Here is a 17172-nt window from a genome sequence, read left to right on the forward strand (position 1 = left end):
AAGTTAAAAACAAAGAAACAATAAAGGTTATTTAATTCCATGACAGAATTATGCATAAAGGAAATTAGATAAATACCCAAAGAAATATATAAATATATATGACATACAAACCCCCTGAAAGAGGGGGGAAACTTAATCCGATATAATATTAAGGGAGCACAAATTAAGTAATGTTTAAATATGTAGGCCTGGTTCTGTTTGTTAAAATTATGTTTTTTTTCAAAAAGTATTTTATTCATGTAAATTGTCGCTTAAATAATGAGCACATTAAACACAGTGGACTGAGGAATTTAAGATTTTTAACATTAATAACAAATTGTATTTATCAAGTAACGTTTCCCAAAAATGTTTTAAGATCCAACTAAAATTCCAAAGCACTGTAAGTAATGTTTACACTATTATAGCATGTGCACTGTATTACAAAAAACAGGAACATTTGTCTTCCATTACCCATACAAATAGTATAATTTATTGTGTAATACGAGTTTAATTCACTTTTTTTTGGTACAGTATTCCAAGTGCTACCATCAAGAGCTCAGTCTGTCCATGTCTAATGATGTTAATGAAATAAGTGAGTTTCTGATGTGACATTGATTACAAGAAAGTTACAATTCAAATGTTAAAGACAATTTACAGTTAAATGTCTAAGTAAACTGTGATTCTTTAAATATCATGTATGCCTAACCACTACAGTGCGCTACAGCTGCACTTTCGAGTCAAACCCGGGGGCTCATTTTACCCTGTGAGTATCTTTACTCGGTAATTTCCGTGAGACGCGAACAAGAACGTCCTTCGTCGTTACGTCATCCTCGGAGAAACCCGCCTCCCTTCTCTTAGGAGAAGATTGTCGGCCATTTTAAGTTCATCAGTCGTCATTTCACATCGCAACTGTAGGACGGAGAACGTCAGGACTCAATTTCATCATATTTCTCTTACAACTGTAGTGGAGCATTGCCTACTATGAACTAAAACTCTACCTAAAATCAAATCAAGCAGATCATAGTGAAGTGACGCATAAGCCAGTAGATTCCAGTGTCGAGTTGTAATTTTTTGCACCTCAATGTAGCTAGAGGAAATGGCTGTGGAAAGCATGACTGTCCATCCAAACTCCCCAACTACCAACCACGAACACAACAGTCTCCTGACTGACGAAAGGTCGAGTAATTCTACAATCATATTTAAATGAATTTATTTATTTGTCCTGTGCTTTTACACAAAAAGCCCGGGGTTTCTTTTTCTTTTTCTGTCAAAGGGATTAAACTCGCCTTTTCTGGAAAACGAGTACAGAGGTAAAGAACGCCATGTTGACACGACACCGCCAACTGGGAGGCCAAATAGGGATAACGTTATTGTTCCCTCTATTTTATTACGTTTTCACAATCAACGATCATTCGACTCGGCCAACTGGTCAGAAGATAAAAAAGGAGGTCGAAACAGCTGATTAACCCAACGTTCACCGTCATTCTAGCCAATTCAACGGTTATAAAACATCGCTTAGTTACTAGCCCCATTTTAAGAACAGACAGCTTATTTAGCTTTTAATTAAATTAACTGTGTGTGGTGATAATAACTATATTGCCGCAGATGCCAAACAATCGCAGCGATTGTCTTCCGCTAACGTTGGGCCTATTTTGTGGCTAACTTAGCAACATTAGCTTTTTGGCTAAGGTGACCAACTTACAGTTGGAACGAAATGCTAAGCTAATGGCTAATGTTTTGTTATTCGTGGTTCTTACACATTGACGTTTTCAAATATCTACATCTTCGAATTAAACATAACGTTAACTAATTCGTTCATTTCGCGTAACTTAAACGTTACGATATTACGAAGCATGTCCCATAATTAGCCCTAACGTTGCGCACTTAAAAATAGCCATGTCGTCTTTTAACGCATGTAAAATAAGAAGCTTATTTTAGCCCTCAGTTCCCCTTAGACGATTGTGTCTTTCCCCACGTATTAATTGTTACTTATCTTCAAATGTCAAAGTAATTATTCATAATTTGTGTAGCCTTTGAAACGCGTATGTGCTGCCTGCTGTCATTGATATTTGTTTAACATCAGTTTTATTCACAGTCGTGCCCACACTGACTCGTCCCAAAAATCCACAAAAGTCCCCAAAAGTGTGTAAAACGTATGCAAAGCATCCCAGAAGTGTTTAAAGTCAAACACAAAGTTCCCTTTTTCCACCTCCCCAGTTGGCAAAAGTACAGTATGGTAATCAGTTGTCCCCATTTACCAGTCCCACAGACCCCAATAGTGTCCCTAAAAGGTTAGGGGAAAGTTTTTCAATGGTTTTGAGCGCAAAATGTGAAGGAACCCGGTCACAGTAAGTATTCCCCACTTTAATCGTGGCCCTTTGCTTATAGAGATAAGTTACAATCTCATACACAGAGCTAATAATGTACCATAATGCATGGTTAAGCATTTTGATTGAATCATCCTTAATAGATGGTATTAATCCTGTTCTTGACATTTTCAGAACTTCTAACAGTTGTCTTCTGGTAGTGAAGGTTCAGAAGTGTTCCCATTTGTTTGATCTAGTGTTAATGGATATACATGGAATTTAGTTTGGTATAGACTATGTGGATAACAGATCTGGAATTAAATGTACTTAGTTGTCAGATACTTGTTTAGGGTTAAAGTTATCAGTTAAGCCTGTGTTTCTTTCAGCTCTGTTAAACACATGTTTTGTTGGTAGATATTATCTCTAAAGTCTACTGGATGGACGTGCTAGTTTTGTGGCTGAGCACAGAGAAATGTGGATTGACCTTTTTTGCATTGTACGTTTTTCTGGTCGTTGTTGGCAGCAGGTAATGTGTGTATAGTATCACATCAGGCCAGAGAGGCCACCAGCTTCTGCCTGTAGATAATCCTATCCCCTCCCTGTTCATAAAACCTGCTTCAGTAATACAGCATAATCCAGTGTCCATTGTGACAGGTCTGTGTCAGACTCCAACAGGTTGTGGTTAATGAGCCGGCTTCATAACATGTCAGTAGTGAGGTAGAGGAGTTACTTGGCTCTTGAGATGATACTCATGAGTTTGTGGTGTTTAAGGCGGGAAGATCAAAAGTTAACCAGCTGCTGCAATGATCAAATACACAATCTGAGACTAAGCTTTTGTATTGACCTCCAATGTGCCCAAAAATGTCCTAGATTATATTAGACATAGATATAACATAGGGCTGATCACATTATTATGTTTATGGAGCAACTCCAATTTTTGCTGTGTGCTAATAATAACAGGTTAACTAAACAATCTGGATTCCGTTGCTGTTTGCAACTCCCAACTACCTTAAATCTGAAAGAAGATAATCATTGTTTTAAGTCTATCATAGAATTTGGTAAATTTGCGGCAGGTTTAATTCTATCTGGATTAGTCTCAAAATACTTTTACAAGTGGACCTCCGATAGGGCTAACGAAAACGTGTTAAACTTGATTTTACAAAGTCTGTATTGTCTGACAGAATGTAGCTCACTTCAAATACGTGTTGTGTAGTTCCTAGGACTTAATAGCATTCATTGGTAGTTGGATACAAGTTTGTGTATGGCTGTATGGGCATGGCCGTATTGCTCTGGCAGATGAACAATTTGTTTGTGAAAGAAATGAATCACAGATATTAAGTCTGATTATTGAGCCTCCCTCAGAGGAAGCTGGCACGCTGAGGATGTGGTGCGGAGCATCGTACACACTAGCTGACATTTGCCTCAAAGTTAAACCCACAGCCCGCTTGTCTCATCCACTATGCTCCTTATAGGACAGAACCAGTCTTTGAGTATTCAAATATTGCATACTAACAACACTTGTTCAAATCACTCAGGCCTCTCCCCCAGCCTTCTGCACACAGCAGTTATCAGCTTACCTTGCGTGTTAGTCTGTGGGACAGCCTAATCATAATTGCTCAATAGGGAGACTCAAACAATTTGTCTCTTTGTTAGTATAATGTACTCCTAGCTTGTGTCATTAATCATATAACATCCGAGAGATTAAACACAGCAGGCAAAACAGTAACCCATATAACCATCTCAATAATCTTTATAGTTAATGGTTGGTTGTGATCAAGTGTATGGCATATTTTCTTAGAAAAGAGTAGCGTCCTCGTAGGGAAGAAAAAGTCCTGGATCCATAATGCTGAAGATTTGTATGTCAAACCATCACTTCTATTTGATTTTGGATTAAAAGCAGTGCAAATCGTTAGTCTAAATGGAATACTTTCCCATTGTGTAGCTTAAATTAAGCATGTTGCCTTTCTGTATTAATACACTGTTGTCTCTTTAGCATGTCGTCGTCGTGTCTCCCCCCCCCCCCCCCCCCCCCTTCTTCAACTAGCCCATAGCCACCAGTCACTGAAAGAGGCCTGCATGTGATCAGGGTCAATTAGGGTCTCATGGTCTGTGTCTGGCAGTTGACCACAGTAACATCACATGTGTCATTTCTTGTATGTCCCGTCCCGTAAATACTACAGTAAAATTGGGACCCCTTCAGCCTCAGACATTTCTGGGGTCTGACCTTTTGCATGAGTATGCTTCAAAAGCCTCTGTCAGAAGGCCTGCTCACACTATTTAATACAAATGACCTGATGTGATGGCTTGCGCAGCAATTCAATTAATATCCAAGTTTTCTTTTTATACTATATGGTTTGAATTCAATTAGAAATCTGGTTTAGACTGAGCCTGCAAGCTGTTTTTCTCTTTAACACATTTGCCGTAGTTTTTTTTCTAAATTAGATGAATGTGAATCAGTGGCATGCATGCAAATTTGTATTTTAAGTTATTGTATTATTATCATGTGGCAGCTTGTTGAGCTGATGGCGTTGACAAGCAGGAGTGTAGGCCAAACTGAAGGTTTACATGATAACCACACCGCAAAGGATTTCTGTAATTGTTCCTTAAGCTCTTTTTTTATTAGTTACATATACTTTATGAAGCATTGATTGTATGAAGTGGTTTCATATGTTTTGTGGCTTCTGTGCAAGCAATTTTATCAGTCGTTTAAACAGGCAAACATCTGTGAGTAATAGAAGCGCTGTGTCAATACACCTGGTAGAGTCACATGCGCTAAAAAAAAACAATCTTGCATTTTATGCCCTCCAGAAATAAATCACCAATCGTAGTTCAGTGTCCCAATGTGCTGCTGTTTAGTCTAACAGATCTTCACACTTAAAAGCAAAATGTGCTATAAGGAAAACATTCAAATAATTTAGAGAAGGCCCTTTCCAAAATGTAACAGTTAAAAGTAATTTTTTCTAATGAACTGTGTCACCCCGGCTGTTGCGTTTTAGCCTAAATGATGCACCAGGGTCTAATTCAGGTTGTGAATGTTAAACATTTTTTTGATTCACACACCCTGACTCACACAAATGGAAATAATGTCTTTCAAGAGGAGCGCCAGGTAAATAAAGAGGAGTAAAAGTCAACGTCCGATGCCTCTGTACTCGTTTTCATCCGTGACCATTCAAAACAAATTATTACATATACATTTTTAGTTTTAATTCATTTTCGTTTGAAAATAAAGTGATCATTTTCAAATGTTTATACCAACACTTCAGAGGTAGGGGGCCGGCTCGTCTACATCCCATAAGAAAACATAACATTAGTAACCTCCCTATTTGTTTTTTTGTTCACATATACAGGCCAGAGGATGGAGAACTGGAGGAGGGCGAGCTGGAAGATGATGGTGGAGAGGTGGAGGAGAAGGAGGTTGGTGGAGGTGTGTCTGCAGTCGCAGTAGAAGGAGGTGGAGATGGCGTAGAAGAAGCAGGCGGAGGAGGAGGTGAAGCGGTAGGGGAAGGGGCCGCAGACAGGCCTCGGAGGAGCAAGGAGGGCCACGACAGCAGCAACTCAGACGAGGAGAGGTCCCACCGCCGCAAGAGGAAGAGGAAGAAAGAGAGAGAGCGAGAGAGGGAGAAGAGGAGGGCCAAGAAGAAACGCAAATCCAAACACAAAGTAAGACTGATGAGAACCGACCCACCCTGTTGTATTTCACCCTCAGTCTTAATCTTAAAAAACATCCAGAATCAGGTTTATGGCCAGGTAGGTTCACATATACTAGTAATTTACCTTGGTGTACATGGTGCATACATAAACACAGTTAAAGAAGATAAAAAGTAAGTAAAACCCAACAAATAAAAACTATTGTAAGAAACTATAAAAAACTGTTATATGTTAATATATAGAAAATGATTGCGAGACGTATAGTTTTCTATGACACAGTACTCAGGAAGTGGACAATGGAAAGTAAAAAAGCTGTTCAGATACTAAGAAAGGTATCTTATGTACAAATATGCAAGATATTTGTAGGGTTGTGCAGAAATGGAAATGTTGTTAATACATCAAAACAAGATACTGTTTGCTTAGTGTGCATTAATGTAATGCATAAAGTCTATGGAGTGGCTGAGAGAAAGTGTCAGTGGGGGGGCCGGGCCTTTGTTGATGAGGCCGGTTGCAAAGGGGAAGAAAGTGTTCAGCTGGTAAGGGTTTTGGTCCTGATGTGAGTCTGTGGCTGTCTACAACTTTCTCTCTAAAAAGTCTTCTTCCTCTCCCTCAGCGCCATGCGTCCTCTGATGACGACCACTCAGAGCTCAGCGACGACTCTGACTACAGTCCCAGTGAGAAGAGGAAGTACAGAGAGTACAGTCCACAGTACCCCCCCCCTCCTGTAAGTCTTTATTCCCCTAAGTCTCTGTTCATAATGCTTTGTGTAAAGTTAAATAACCTGATATGTTTACCCCGCTCTAGACTCATGGGGGCTACAGCGGCTCAAAGAAAGGCAGCTACATGAAGATGGACAAGCAGAGCTATGGAGGCTACGAAGACTTTGAAGAGGAGAACTTTGAGGGAGAAGAAGAGGAGGAAATTGCTGATGAAGACTATGATGACTTCAACAAGGAGCTGAACCAGTACCGCAAGGCAAAGGAGGGTGGAGGCCCACGTGGGGGACGAGGTGGGTTAAAGCTTTGATTAAAGAATTAAACTTGGTGTGTGTTACATATTCTGCTGCACAATAAATATTCACCCAGATGAGATGTAATCCAGTTGTCTGTGAGACTAAACACAGCGCATTACATGCAACAACTAGGAAATGCTAAGAGGCAGATTGCATATAAGGCCAGGTGCTGTTAAGTATGTCCCATATACATTTCACTGGCCTTTAGGAGCACAGACTTTTAAAATAATCTGTGGCTGCGTGACAAAAGCTTTGTAGCAGATTCTTCATAAGTTTACAGATATACAAATGAACATATTTTCCAAAAGTTCCTTATCAATTCAGATAAGGCACTGACTCTGACTCTGCTCTTTTCCTCACTCATGTGATTTCTCTGCCTCTGCAGGGGGAAGAGGTCGCATGAAAACCCAGAGAGGCCGCGGACTGATGAGGGGAGGGAGGAGAGGAAGAGGAGGGAGCAGAGGAAGAGGAGGTCGAGGGGGAAGTATAGGAGGAGGAGGAGGCGGAGGAGGAGGAGGAAAGATGGGAGGAGAAAAGGAAAATGACGATGGGGACGGCTATGGAGAAGAGATGGAGGTGAGATTTAGAATGAAAAAGAAGCAAAGTCTTCTTGATTCGGTCAAACTCCAGGGAAAGTCTCTCGGCTAATTTGGTGTATTTTGCATATTTTGAAATATACTCACATTCACAGTAAACCAAAAAATGTTGAAGATGTAAATATCCTAAATTTTTACTTGAGGGTACTTTTTTCTGTGTTGGACCTACATGAAACATCTTCAGTGGTTGATAATAACTTTTTTCTGTCTATAATTGAGAAATCAGACTTGTTAGAATAATAATCTGAAAAAAGAAAAATCAATGAACACATATTCAAAGTCCTTGCATCACCATTTCTGAATTTGTATTATCATGGTTGATTGCATTTACTGTGTGCTGCTTTTAATATAACCTCAGCTAAAGAAAATAGGATGAATGTTCTACAACCAACTGGGACTAGAGATGCACCGATTTTAATTTCTTTGGCAGCTTCCGTATTCAATAATGTGTGAAATCTGTTCGCACAGTATGGAGATGATGACTATGACAACATGGGTGAGGAGGACTACGATGAGTACTCAAATCAGTACAAAAAGTCCAAAGACAGAGGCCGAGGTGAGTCTGGACCCGAGGGGCTTCTTCATGTTCTCGACTCAAAGTCACTTTCTGACGCTGTTGATGAACTAAGTCGCCCAAATTCACTCTCCCACACTGTGTTAAATGTCTTCCCAAGGGGGTAAAGGTCTCCGCGGGAGAGGGAGAGGTAAAGGAGGGCGCGGTATGCTCAGAGGAGGAAGAGGTCGAAACCGGGGGAGAGGAAGAGGCGACATTGGCAACGATGACGACAACAACAACAACAACGGGGACATGGACAACGGGGTAAGAATTATTCATTAAACGTGAGCAATACAATGTACACAAATCTTCTCTTAATGACACCCTCCTTCGTTTGTGGTTTAGGACGGCGGTGGAGGAGGTGATGGACCAGGACCAATGAGGAGGAATCCCAATGAGAAGCACCAGGATAAGAAAGGAAAGGCCATCTGCAAGTACTACATCGAGGGGCGCTGTACCTGGGTAAGGTTGCACACATTTACGTGTATCACAGTTTGGTCAGTCTAAGAACACATCATCTGTTACTGTGAAGACGATACCTTTGGGCTCATATTTTGAGTGATGTGGTTTAGCCAGTCGATATCTGGGCCCAGCTTCCATTTCTGTTCCCCAGGCAGTGTTTACCGTCCAAATAACAACACACCATACCAACATTCAAGGTTCTTTATTGTTAATACTACATATTACGCACGCAGCATCTATGGAAGCACAACTCTGGCAATTATCATATTAAAACAGCTACACATATATGGTTGCTGTTAAATTATGCTCAATTAAGATTTGTATATCTGGCACCAGTGATCTATAGATATATGAATGTGCTTTGGCTGATGAAAAATCTCCCTGTACACACCCTCCTACATTTAATAATTACATCATGATGTTTTTCAATCAACAGGGGGACCACTGTAACTTCAGCCACGACATTGAGCTGCCCAAGAAGAAGGAGCTGTGCAAGTTCTACATCACTGGGTTCTGTGCCCGGGCCGACCACTGTCCTTACATGCATGATATCCTTCACTAGTGAACCCAGCAGAGAGACTCTTTTTCAGGGGCATATATTGATGAGTAACTGTTTTAAGAGTCAAATTAAAGTTGTGTCCTTAAATAGAGATCCTTCAACAGCAAAGCTGACGTTTTTACCAGTATGAAGTTACATAACTTAAATTCCTCTTAACTTAAAATATAGGTTTGCTTTAATCTCAAATTCAAATGATGACCTCATGAAAAAAGGTTCAATTTGAGTTTTTCTGTCAATTCTTTTTGTGAGTGTTCTTCCTTGACTCCCATGTCACGCGAGTTCCCCTGTAAGCTGTTCCACACCACGGGGAACTGTGTAAACGGAGACGAGTGCATGTTCTCCCATGACGCCCTGAATGAAGACACCCAGGACCTGCTCGACAAGGTGGGCCTCGCCTACTTTCTGTGAACTCTTTAAAATGTTTTATTAGTATTAAATGAATGTCCAGGTTCTATAAAAATCCAAAATGCAGTGAAGCTCTTTAACTTAAACAATACAATACAAAGGAGCTTTATTGGCATGACCACTTAAAACATAGCACTGTCAAAGCATGCCGCACAGGGCAACAACAAAACTAAAAGAAAACTAAACAATAAACATGCATGCCAACAACAAATTTAATTAATAAACATCCAATAGAAACCGTTTGTTCAAATTATTGCCTTGAGTAAATATTTCCGATGAACTTATGTGTGGACATGTTTGTTTTTCAGATGCTGGCGGAGGATGCAGAGGCAGGAGCGGAGGATGAGAAGGAGGTGGAGGAGCTGAAGAAGCAAGGCATCAACCCCCTCCCAAAACCCCCTCCTGGAGTCGGCCTCCTCCCCACCCCTCCCCGGCTCCTTCCTGTAGACAACAACACAGGGGGCGGAGATTTTGGCGGGTCCCCGTCAGTTGACTTCGGGGGTCCTCCACCTAACCAGGGGCCCAATGCCAACAAAGGTCCCCCCCCAGGGCCTGGGCCTGGTCCTGGGTCCAACCCCTGTGTTCCTCCCCCTGTCCATGGCCCTGATGTAAATCTCTTCCAAGGTGGGCCCCCAAATCCCAGTGGCCCTCCTCCCCACATGGGCCCCCCACCTCCATGTGGTGGAGGAGGTGTTGGCCCCGGGAAGAAGATCCCCTCCCTATTCGAGATCAAAGTCCAGCCCACAGGACAGCTGGCTCACAAACTGGCTGTAAGGTAAGAAATCCAAAAACAAACTTTAGAAATAAAAGAATAATGTTATGATTCTCATCAGGGGAAACTGCAGCTGGTGATTTTATCACAAAGCTGAAAAGATTGTCTTATTTAGTTCATTAAAAGAATACTTAGTAACACTTTATATTAAGGTACACAAACACCATCAACTAGTTGTTAATTAACATGCCTATTAGCAGTATATTGGCTCTTCATTAGTCATTATAAAACACTTATTAATGCCTTATTCTACATGACCATATTCTACAAGTAATAATTTATTGTTGGGTTAATTTTTTTGCTTTTATAGATTTTTGTTATAGATCTTTGAACACCACTCTGTGAATCCTCATTCCTGTTCTCTTCCTCTCTCAGGGGCCAGACTCCCAGTAGCAACCAGGGTCAGACTGCAGCACCGGGACCCCAAGGGCCTCCTGGGGCCCCTCCACCCTGCTTTCCTCCTCCCCCAGGCATGATGCCCCCTGACATGCAGAACATGGGCCCCAACCACGGGATGAACCAGGGTCCCCCCAACATGGGCCCCCCTCCCATGATGGGAGGATTTTCGTCTGGTGACGGCCCTCCTCATGGAGGAGCCATGCCCCCAGGGCCTCCTCCGGGAGGAGGAAACTTCTTCAATAACTTCTTCCACCCGCAGGACTCAATGATGGATGGAGTGGTGCAAGAAGGTGAGTCAGCTCTAATCATTAAACTACATCATCAGAGGGAATAAGCAGCAGGTTTTATCTGGTGGTGGTTAAAAAAACGGTTCACTGACGCTTGTTCCCTCTCAGGTGACAACTACCAGGGTTTCTCTGGCATGGACGAGAGAGGAGGAGCAGGGAACGTTGGTCATCAGTCCGGTGGCCAGGAAGGCTTTGCTAATGGAGCATCAGCCAATCAGGGAGGGATCTCTGTGCCTGACTTCCTGCCTCCAGCTCAGCGCGTGCTGTTCATGAGGATCCAACAGAAGCAGCAAGAGGAAGAGGAGAGAGCTCGCAGGATGGCCGAGGGGGGGGCAGAGAAGAGTCGAGAGGCTGAAGGTAGGGGAGCGGCTGGTGTATAAATGACTCCTGTGATATGTAGTGCTCCTTTGCATTATCTCTTTGTCACTTATTTTACATTTCCACTTTTGTATATATATCCTCCTACAACACTGTATATTCAGAGGGAGATTCAGGAAAGTCGTAAAAAAAGGAAAGGACTGTAGGTTGATGTTGAAGACATTATGTGTTACTGACTAACTTTCATATTACATGTTAACGGTGATGGTTGACTTTAGATCATTCCATGGTTCTGCTTCATAGGAATGATGTGCAGATGTGGCTGCCAATTGATCAGCAGCTAAATAAATGTTTCACTGAGGGCTGTCATGATATAAAATATTCCCTACACGATTAACGTCACACAAAGAATTTACGATAATGATATTTGGAGGATATCTACAGAAAAGTTGTGGGTGGGGAGGGTAATGCTTTCAGTCAAAATCTTCATTTGACATTGTTCAGTGTGGCAAATTATTTGCACTCAAAATGATAGTGAAGGAAGGTGGATAGTGCCTTTAACGGTTCAGTTAAGTATACTGAAGTTAATTTATCCTATACATCATTGATAACGCAGTGAAGTGCAGCCTTCATAACATTTAAGTTACCAATCCAAGATATAGGATTGACAATAGCTCCGTATTGCATAAAGAAAAGAATGCTGCATCCAAGCTGTTTTTATATTAGATTTTAATATTTTCTACTAAATAACAAATCTTCTCTTTAGTCTTTTTGCCCTTGTCACTGATTTTCTTTCTCCTTTAAAAAGTATTTACTGCATTGGAACCTAAATGAACTAAGACATAATGGCTGTCAGGATCAGAGCGCTGATTGTGTCCACTGTAGTTTCAGTGTTTCCTAGCGGACTGTTCCAGAAGTAAACACGTCTGTGTCTTGTCTCTCAGGTGACTCTGGGAACTGGTACTCTAGTGAGGATGAGGACGGAGGGAGCAGTGTGACGTCAATCTTGAAGACGCTCCGTCAGCAGACCCAGGCCCCCCCTAAATCTGACGGCCCCCGGAGCGACCCTCGCCTCCTGAAGGTCTCTCCTGCCAACCCTCCTCCCCGGCCCGCAGACCCCCGCATGGCTCGGGACCCTCGTCTGGCCCGTGGTGCAGACTCGGCTGACTCCATCCTCCCCATGCCCACTATAGCCTCCTCTGGACCCCCAGCAGACCCCAGGTTAGCCCGTCTAGCTGCTGCTGTGTCAACAGGATCCCCCCACGTGCCCCCCGCAACCAAACCGGAGCTTCCTCTGGTCTACAAGCCCCCGCCCCTAACAACCCCGGCAGCGGCAGAGGAGGAGGAGACGGAGCGGGTCCTACGAGACAAGCCGGTCCCCATCCCTCTGGACCCCCTCATGGGCATGGCTCTCAGAGACCCCCGCTCACAGCTGCAGCAGTTCAGCCACATCAAGAAGGACATTGTGCTCCACATGCCAGCCTTCATCAAGACCATCACCTGGTCTCCGGAGGACCTCCTCCCCCTCCCGGCCCCAAAGCAGGACCTCCTCCCACTCCCCCCCGGAATCCCTCCCGTCTCCTCCATAGAACCACGTCCGACCCGCTCTCAGCCGCCGCTCCAACCGTCGCTCTCTCACTCACATCCTCCTCCCCTTCACCCTCACCCGCCTCCCTCCTCCCTGGACCCCCCTCCCCCCTCCTCCTCCTCTTCCTCCTCCTCCACCCTCCCGGACTTTGAGCTGCTGTCTCGTATCCTGAAGACTGTCAACTCCAGCCCATCCCAAACTCCTTCCCCTCCTCTCCTACCCCCCCCTATTCCCCCTATGTCCCTCCTGGGGCCACCTCCATCCATGCCTCCCCCACCCGTAGAAAAGCCAGTCGACCCCCGTATGTCCCGAAAAGGCCCCTCGGACCCCCGCCTCCAGCCTCCGAAGTCGGCTCTGAAGCAACCCTCTGAGCCCCTGCCCCCCCCTGTACCCTCTGCCTCTCCAGCACCACCATCCAGCTCCTCATCCCCTCCCATCGCCCCCTATGACCCCAGGATGTTCTCCTCAGGTGGGGCAGGCCGCGGTGTGGGGGCCGGGCCAGCAGGGGGAGCCAGCGTGCTGAGCAACATCAGTCTGTATGACCCAAGGACTAACAAACCAGGTAGCCCTGGAGCCGGGAATGGCTCCAACAACTCCCCCAACTCAGCCAGCGTGGAGTCCAAAACCAGCGACCACCCCGTGGCTAAACCCAAGTCCAAGGAGCCCCTGTTTGTCCGGAAGTCCGCTCTGGACCAACCAGAGCCGGAAAAAAGTGTCGAGCAAGGAACCGACCGATACAACAGCTACAACCGGCCCCGGCCCAAACCCGCACCCTCGCCCAACTCCACAGCCCAGGGGGGTCCTGCAGCAGCAGCAGGACAGGGGCCTCCAGGAGCTTCTGGGGATCAGGGGCCCGCGGGCGTCCACAACCTCCCATTGTCCACTTTATTTGGCGCGGTGAAGCAGGCGGCCAAACCCGGCGGGACGGGGAGCCCGTTCGGGGGGAGCAGCCCGGTACAGGCGGAGCAGAGCACCGCGGAGCAGGACAAGGCCTCGCTGAAGGACGTGTTCAAGGGCTTCGACCCCACTGCCTCACCCTTCTGCCAGTGACCCCCCCCACCCCCCCACCGCTGAACCCTAACCCCCATCATGATGTGGGCGGATGGCTTGTTTTAACATTTCTGAACACCGAACTGTAAAGAGAAAGAGAAGCGCACTGAGGCAGCTGCCTGTAAGACTGGTTAAGGAGACAAACTTTTGTGAACAAACTGATGTCCCATGATGTGTTTCATGCACACTCGCACACTCTCAGACACAGACCTACACGCACACATTTAACCACAGTGTTGCAGATTCATATTCTATAAAAAGACTCCTGCGTTATGGAAAAGGTTTACATTTAAATCTCTAAAGCTCTATTTTAAAGAAACGTATTGATGTATAAATAAATGTATTCTCTTCTTCTCAATGCTTTATCAAAACAATTATTTACAAAGGCAGCAAACACACATATTAATGAATGTTTTAGCTTCACGTCTGTTTTTCATCCTCCTTCCTCCTCACCTTTAAACTGGTTGACATGTTTGTCTACCGTTTGTGGACAGTCAATGTTGTCAATGCTTTTGGCAACAGAAGAAAAAAAGGATACTTCTGAATTAGTTTAAACAAATTGCTCATTTGTGGTGTTTTTGTAACTAAATGAATGACACTGAGGCGACTCCATCCCTGTTCCCCATAAGAAACCAGTGACCCTGTATTTCCCTGCCTTTGCACCCTTCTCTCTGCTTTCATTTTTTCCGTCTGACCCACCATGTCACAGAAACATTTGCAAATACCTAAATCTATATCCAGTTTTTTTTTAGTATTTATTTTTCTACTTATTTGCACTTGTCAGTCTGTGTCCTCTGAGGGCTGTTATTCATGTTTTAAAATGTCTCTAGCTCCTTTAGCCGCTCATATTCTGTTCATTTTCAGTTGTTTAGCTTTGACCTAAAATAGGTAACTGCGGGTACATGAAGTGAGCGCCTCTATAACCACTACTGTCGTTCCTTTTTCTTAGTTTGACTTTGATCAGTCCTTTTGCTCCAGGGTGAGAAGAGATTCTGTAGCTTGAAGGTAGAAGAGACGGATAAGATCATCATCATCATCATCATCATCATCATCATAGCCATTGCATCAGTAGAGCAGCATGATGGTGCCCAAAAGGGTTTTCCAAAGGTTCAACCCATCATTTGTCAGCCTCTGTTGGATAATAGGAATTGGACACTTTGATTCACCTTCTAGCCTTTAGCTTTTGGTTGTTTTGTTTGGAATGGAAAGACGCATACAGGACACAGCTGCAGATTTCTGAGTGGTTATTGGAATAGAATGATTTGCACCCTTGCAGCATCACTTTGTAAGTGTTTAGCTTTAGTGTCTGCTGACAGTGTGACAATCAGAAACTGGACTTGGACCTACATGTTATGAATGCATTGATCTGTGTACAGGCTCTGCCTAAGCACACAGCAGACCTTAACTCAGCCTGTGTTACGACATGGCTCTCTGTCAGGCTGCAGATAAAGAGGTGCACACTTCATGGGGAAATGTTCGGGAGGAATGGATTCACAGTTTGGATGAGTGTTAAAAATGTCTCCCCTTTTACAGTTTCCTTTCACCATTAACACAGTGAGGTCAGGTGCAGTGTATGAAGAGGGGGGGGGGGGAGGTCCGCAGTTGCCTACTCTTATTAGCTTGTTTGAAAATCTTTAAACACAGGGTCACTAGAGGAGCCTTTAGAAGTGTTTTCTGACTTCCACAAGGTGCCAGGATTTACTGTCTTATGTATAAATGTTGATCATTTTAATTTATTTTTTTATACTTAGATACATTTACTTCCTCACTTGACATTTATAACTGAATCATTTTATATGTTCGGAGTCTGTGATTGCCGCTCCCCTCAGTGGGACACCCTGTCACCGTGTGAAGAGAGGGGAAACGTATTTTTTTTATTTGGTTTTGTGTGTAAAGATTCACTTTGTCTCCCTTTGTGTAAAGAGGAAGAGTTACAGATATACGAGCGTGGAAGTTACTGTTGATTTGTTTTTTCCTTTAACAGCTTTGTTGTTTGTTTGTTTTCTTTCTTCCTTGCTATGTACATTGACCAGTACCCTCTCTTTGAAGGAGTGGCCTGTTCTAACTGTACACTGTAGGTGAGGTTGTTAAAGTATTTAAATAAAGTTGATACATGATCAACCACTAAAAACTCTGTTCTGTGTATTTATTTTTGTGTTTATATATTTAAAGAGCCGTTTTGCTGCTTAAATCAAAAAATAAAGATTGCCTTTTTTTCTCCATCCATACAACTCATCACAAAGCCACATGGATGCTGATGTGTCTATAAACTTCTAATTCTGTTATTTCTATAGGGTGTTGACAGCAGACAGGGCTAAATATGCAGAAGTTTCCATGTCTTTCAGCATAAGAGGGTAAAAAAAATACCCTTTTGAGTTATTTTGTTCCCATGTCATTTAAAAGATCCAGTTTGAATGGTATTGTTTAACATTTATTTTTCCACCATAAATGGTTATTTTAAGCTATAAAAGAAGCATACGGGTGGAGTTTAGCAAAGCAGGAGCATTGGGGGGTTTGACGCGGTGGTCAGTGAACTGACCTTTCCTTCCTTTGACTATTTACATTTTCTTCCCCTGTTCTGGAAATATTAATCGAGAAACGCCTTTGACCCAAAATCCTAAATCCCATAATTTATCACTAACTGTGTTGCTGTCCCTTTTCCTGATAATGTTCCTTTCTATCTTTAGGCTCCAGGGGCTCATGGATCGGCCCCCCAGCAGCACGCAGCCTGTTTCCTGGTGAGCTCCGATCCTTTAGTGACTCACTTCCTGTTCCCCTCCCATCCTGCAACACTGGCTCCAGGAAGACAAACTATTCATCCAGTACCTCAAAGGTTTCCTATCACACACACACACACACACACACACACACACACACACACACACACACACACACACACACACACACACACACACACACACACACACACACACACACACAGAGCTGCCAGCTCATCTAGCCACATGTTGCCCCTCTGCTGACCTTCAGAAAAACTGGTACTCCTCGTGGATTCTGCAAAATATTGTTTAGCATGACTATTTTATGAGAACAAAATTCAATTACTGCAACAACATCTTCCAAATTAAATATATAAATATGTTTAAAAGGGCCCTATTCTGCTAATTTTCAGGTGTATATCAGTATGTACTGTAGTGTCAATACTTTAAAGAGTCCTCTCCTGTTGATGTTCAGGTGTATATCAGTATGTAGTGTCTCTACTTTAAAGAGTCCTCTC

At 43.4% G+C, this 17172-nt stretch overlaps 1 protein-coding gene across 1 annotated transcript; it reads left to right on the forward strand.

Annotated features, from left to right (window-relative positions):
* Positions 1–853: 853 nt before the first annotated feature.
* Positions 854–16068, forward strand: zc3h4 (zinc finger CCCH-type containing 4). The gene is made up of 14 exons (XM_079679544.1): positions 854–1155; positions 5633–5945; positions 6547–6657; positions 6738–6942; positions 7331–7521; positions 8010–8097; positions 8216–8361; positions 8443–8559; positions 8996–9107; positions 9393–9502; positions 9832–10298; positions 10671–10984; positions 11090–11338; positions 12244–16068. Exons 1-14 carry the CDS (start codon positions 1076–1078, stop codon positions 13935–13937), a joined length of 4197 nt encoding a protein of 1398 aa, XP_079535670.1. The 5' UTR covers positions 854–1075; the 3' UTR covers positions 13938–16068.
* Positions 16069–17172: the final 1104 nt, after the last annotated feature.

This window comes from Notothenia rossii (assembly GCF_949606895.1).
Source record: "Notothenia rossii genome assembly, chromosome: 4".
NCBI classification, from domain to species: Eukaryota; Metazoa; Chordata; class Actinopteri; order Perciformes; family Nototheniidae; genus Notothenia; species Notothenia rossii.

Coding starts and splice junctions, on each gene's coding strand:
- zc3h4 (XM_079679544.1), top strand. CDS start 1,076: ATGGCTGTGGAAAGCATGACTGTCCATCCAAACTCCCCAACTACCAAC. Junction 7,522..8,009: donor GCTATGGAGAAGAGATGGAG/GTGAGATTTAGA, acceptor CTGTTCGCACAG/TATGGAGATGATGACTATGA. Junction 8,362..8,442: donor ACGGGGACATGGACAACGGG/GTAAGAATTATT, acceptor TTTGTGGTTTAG/GACGGCGGTGGAGGAGGTGA.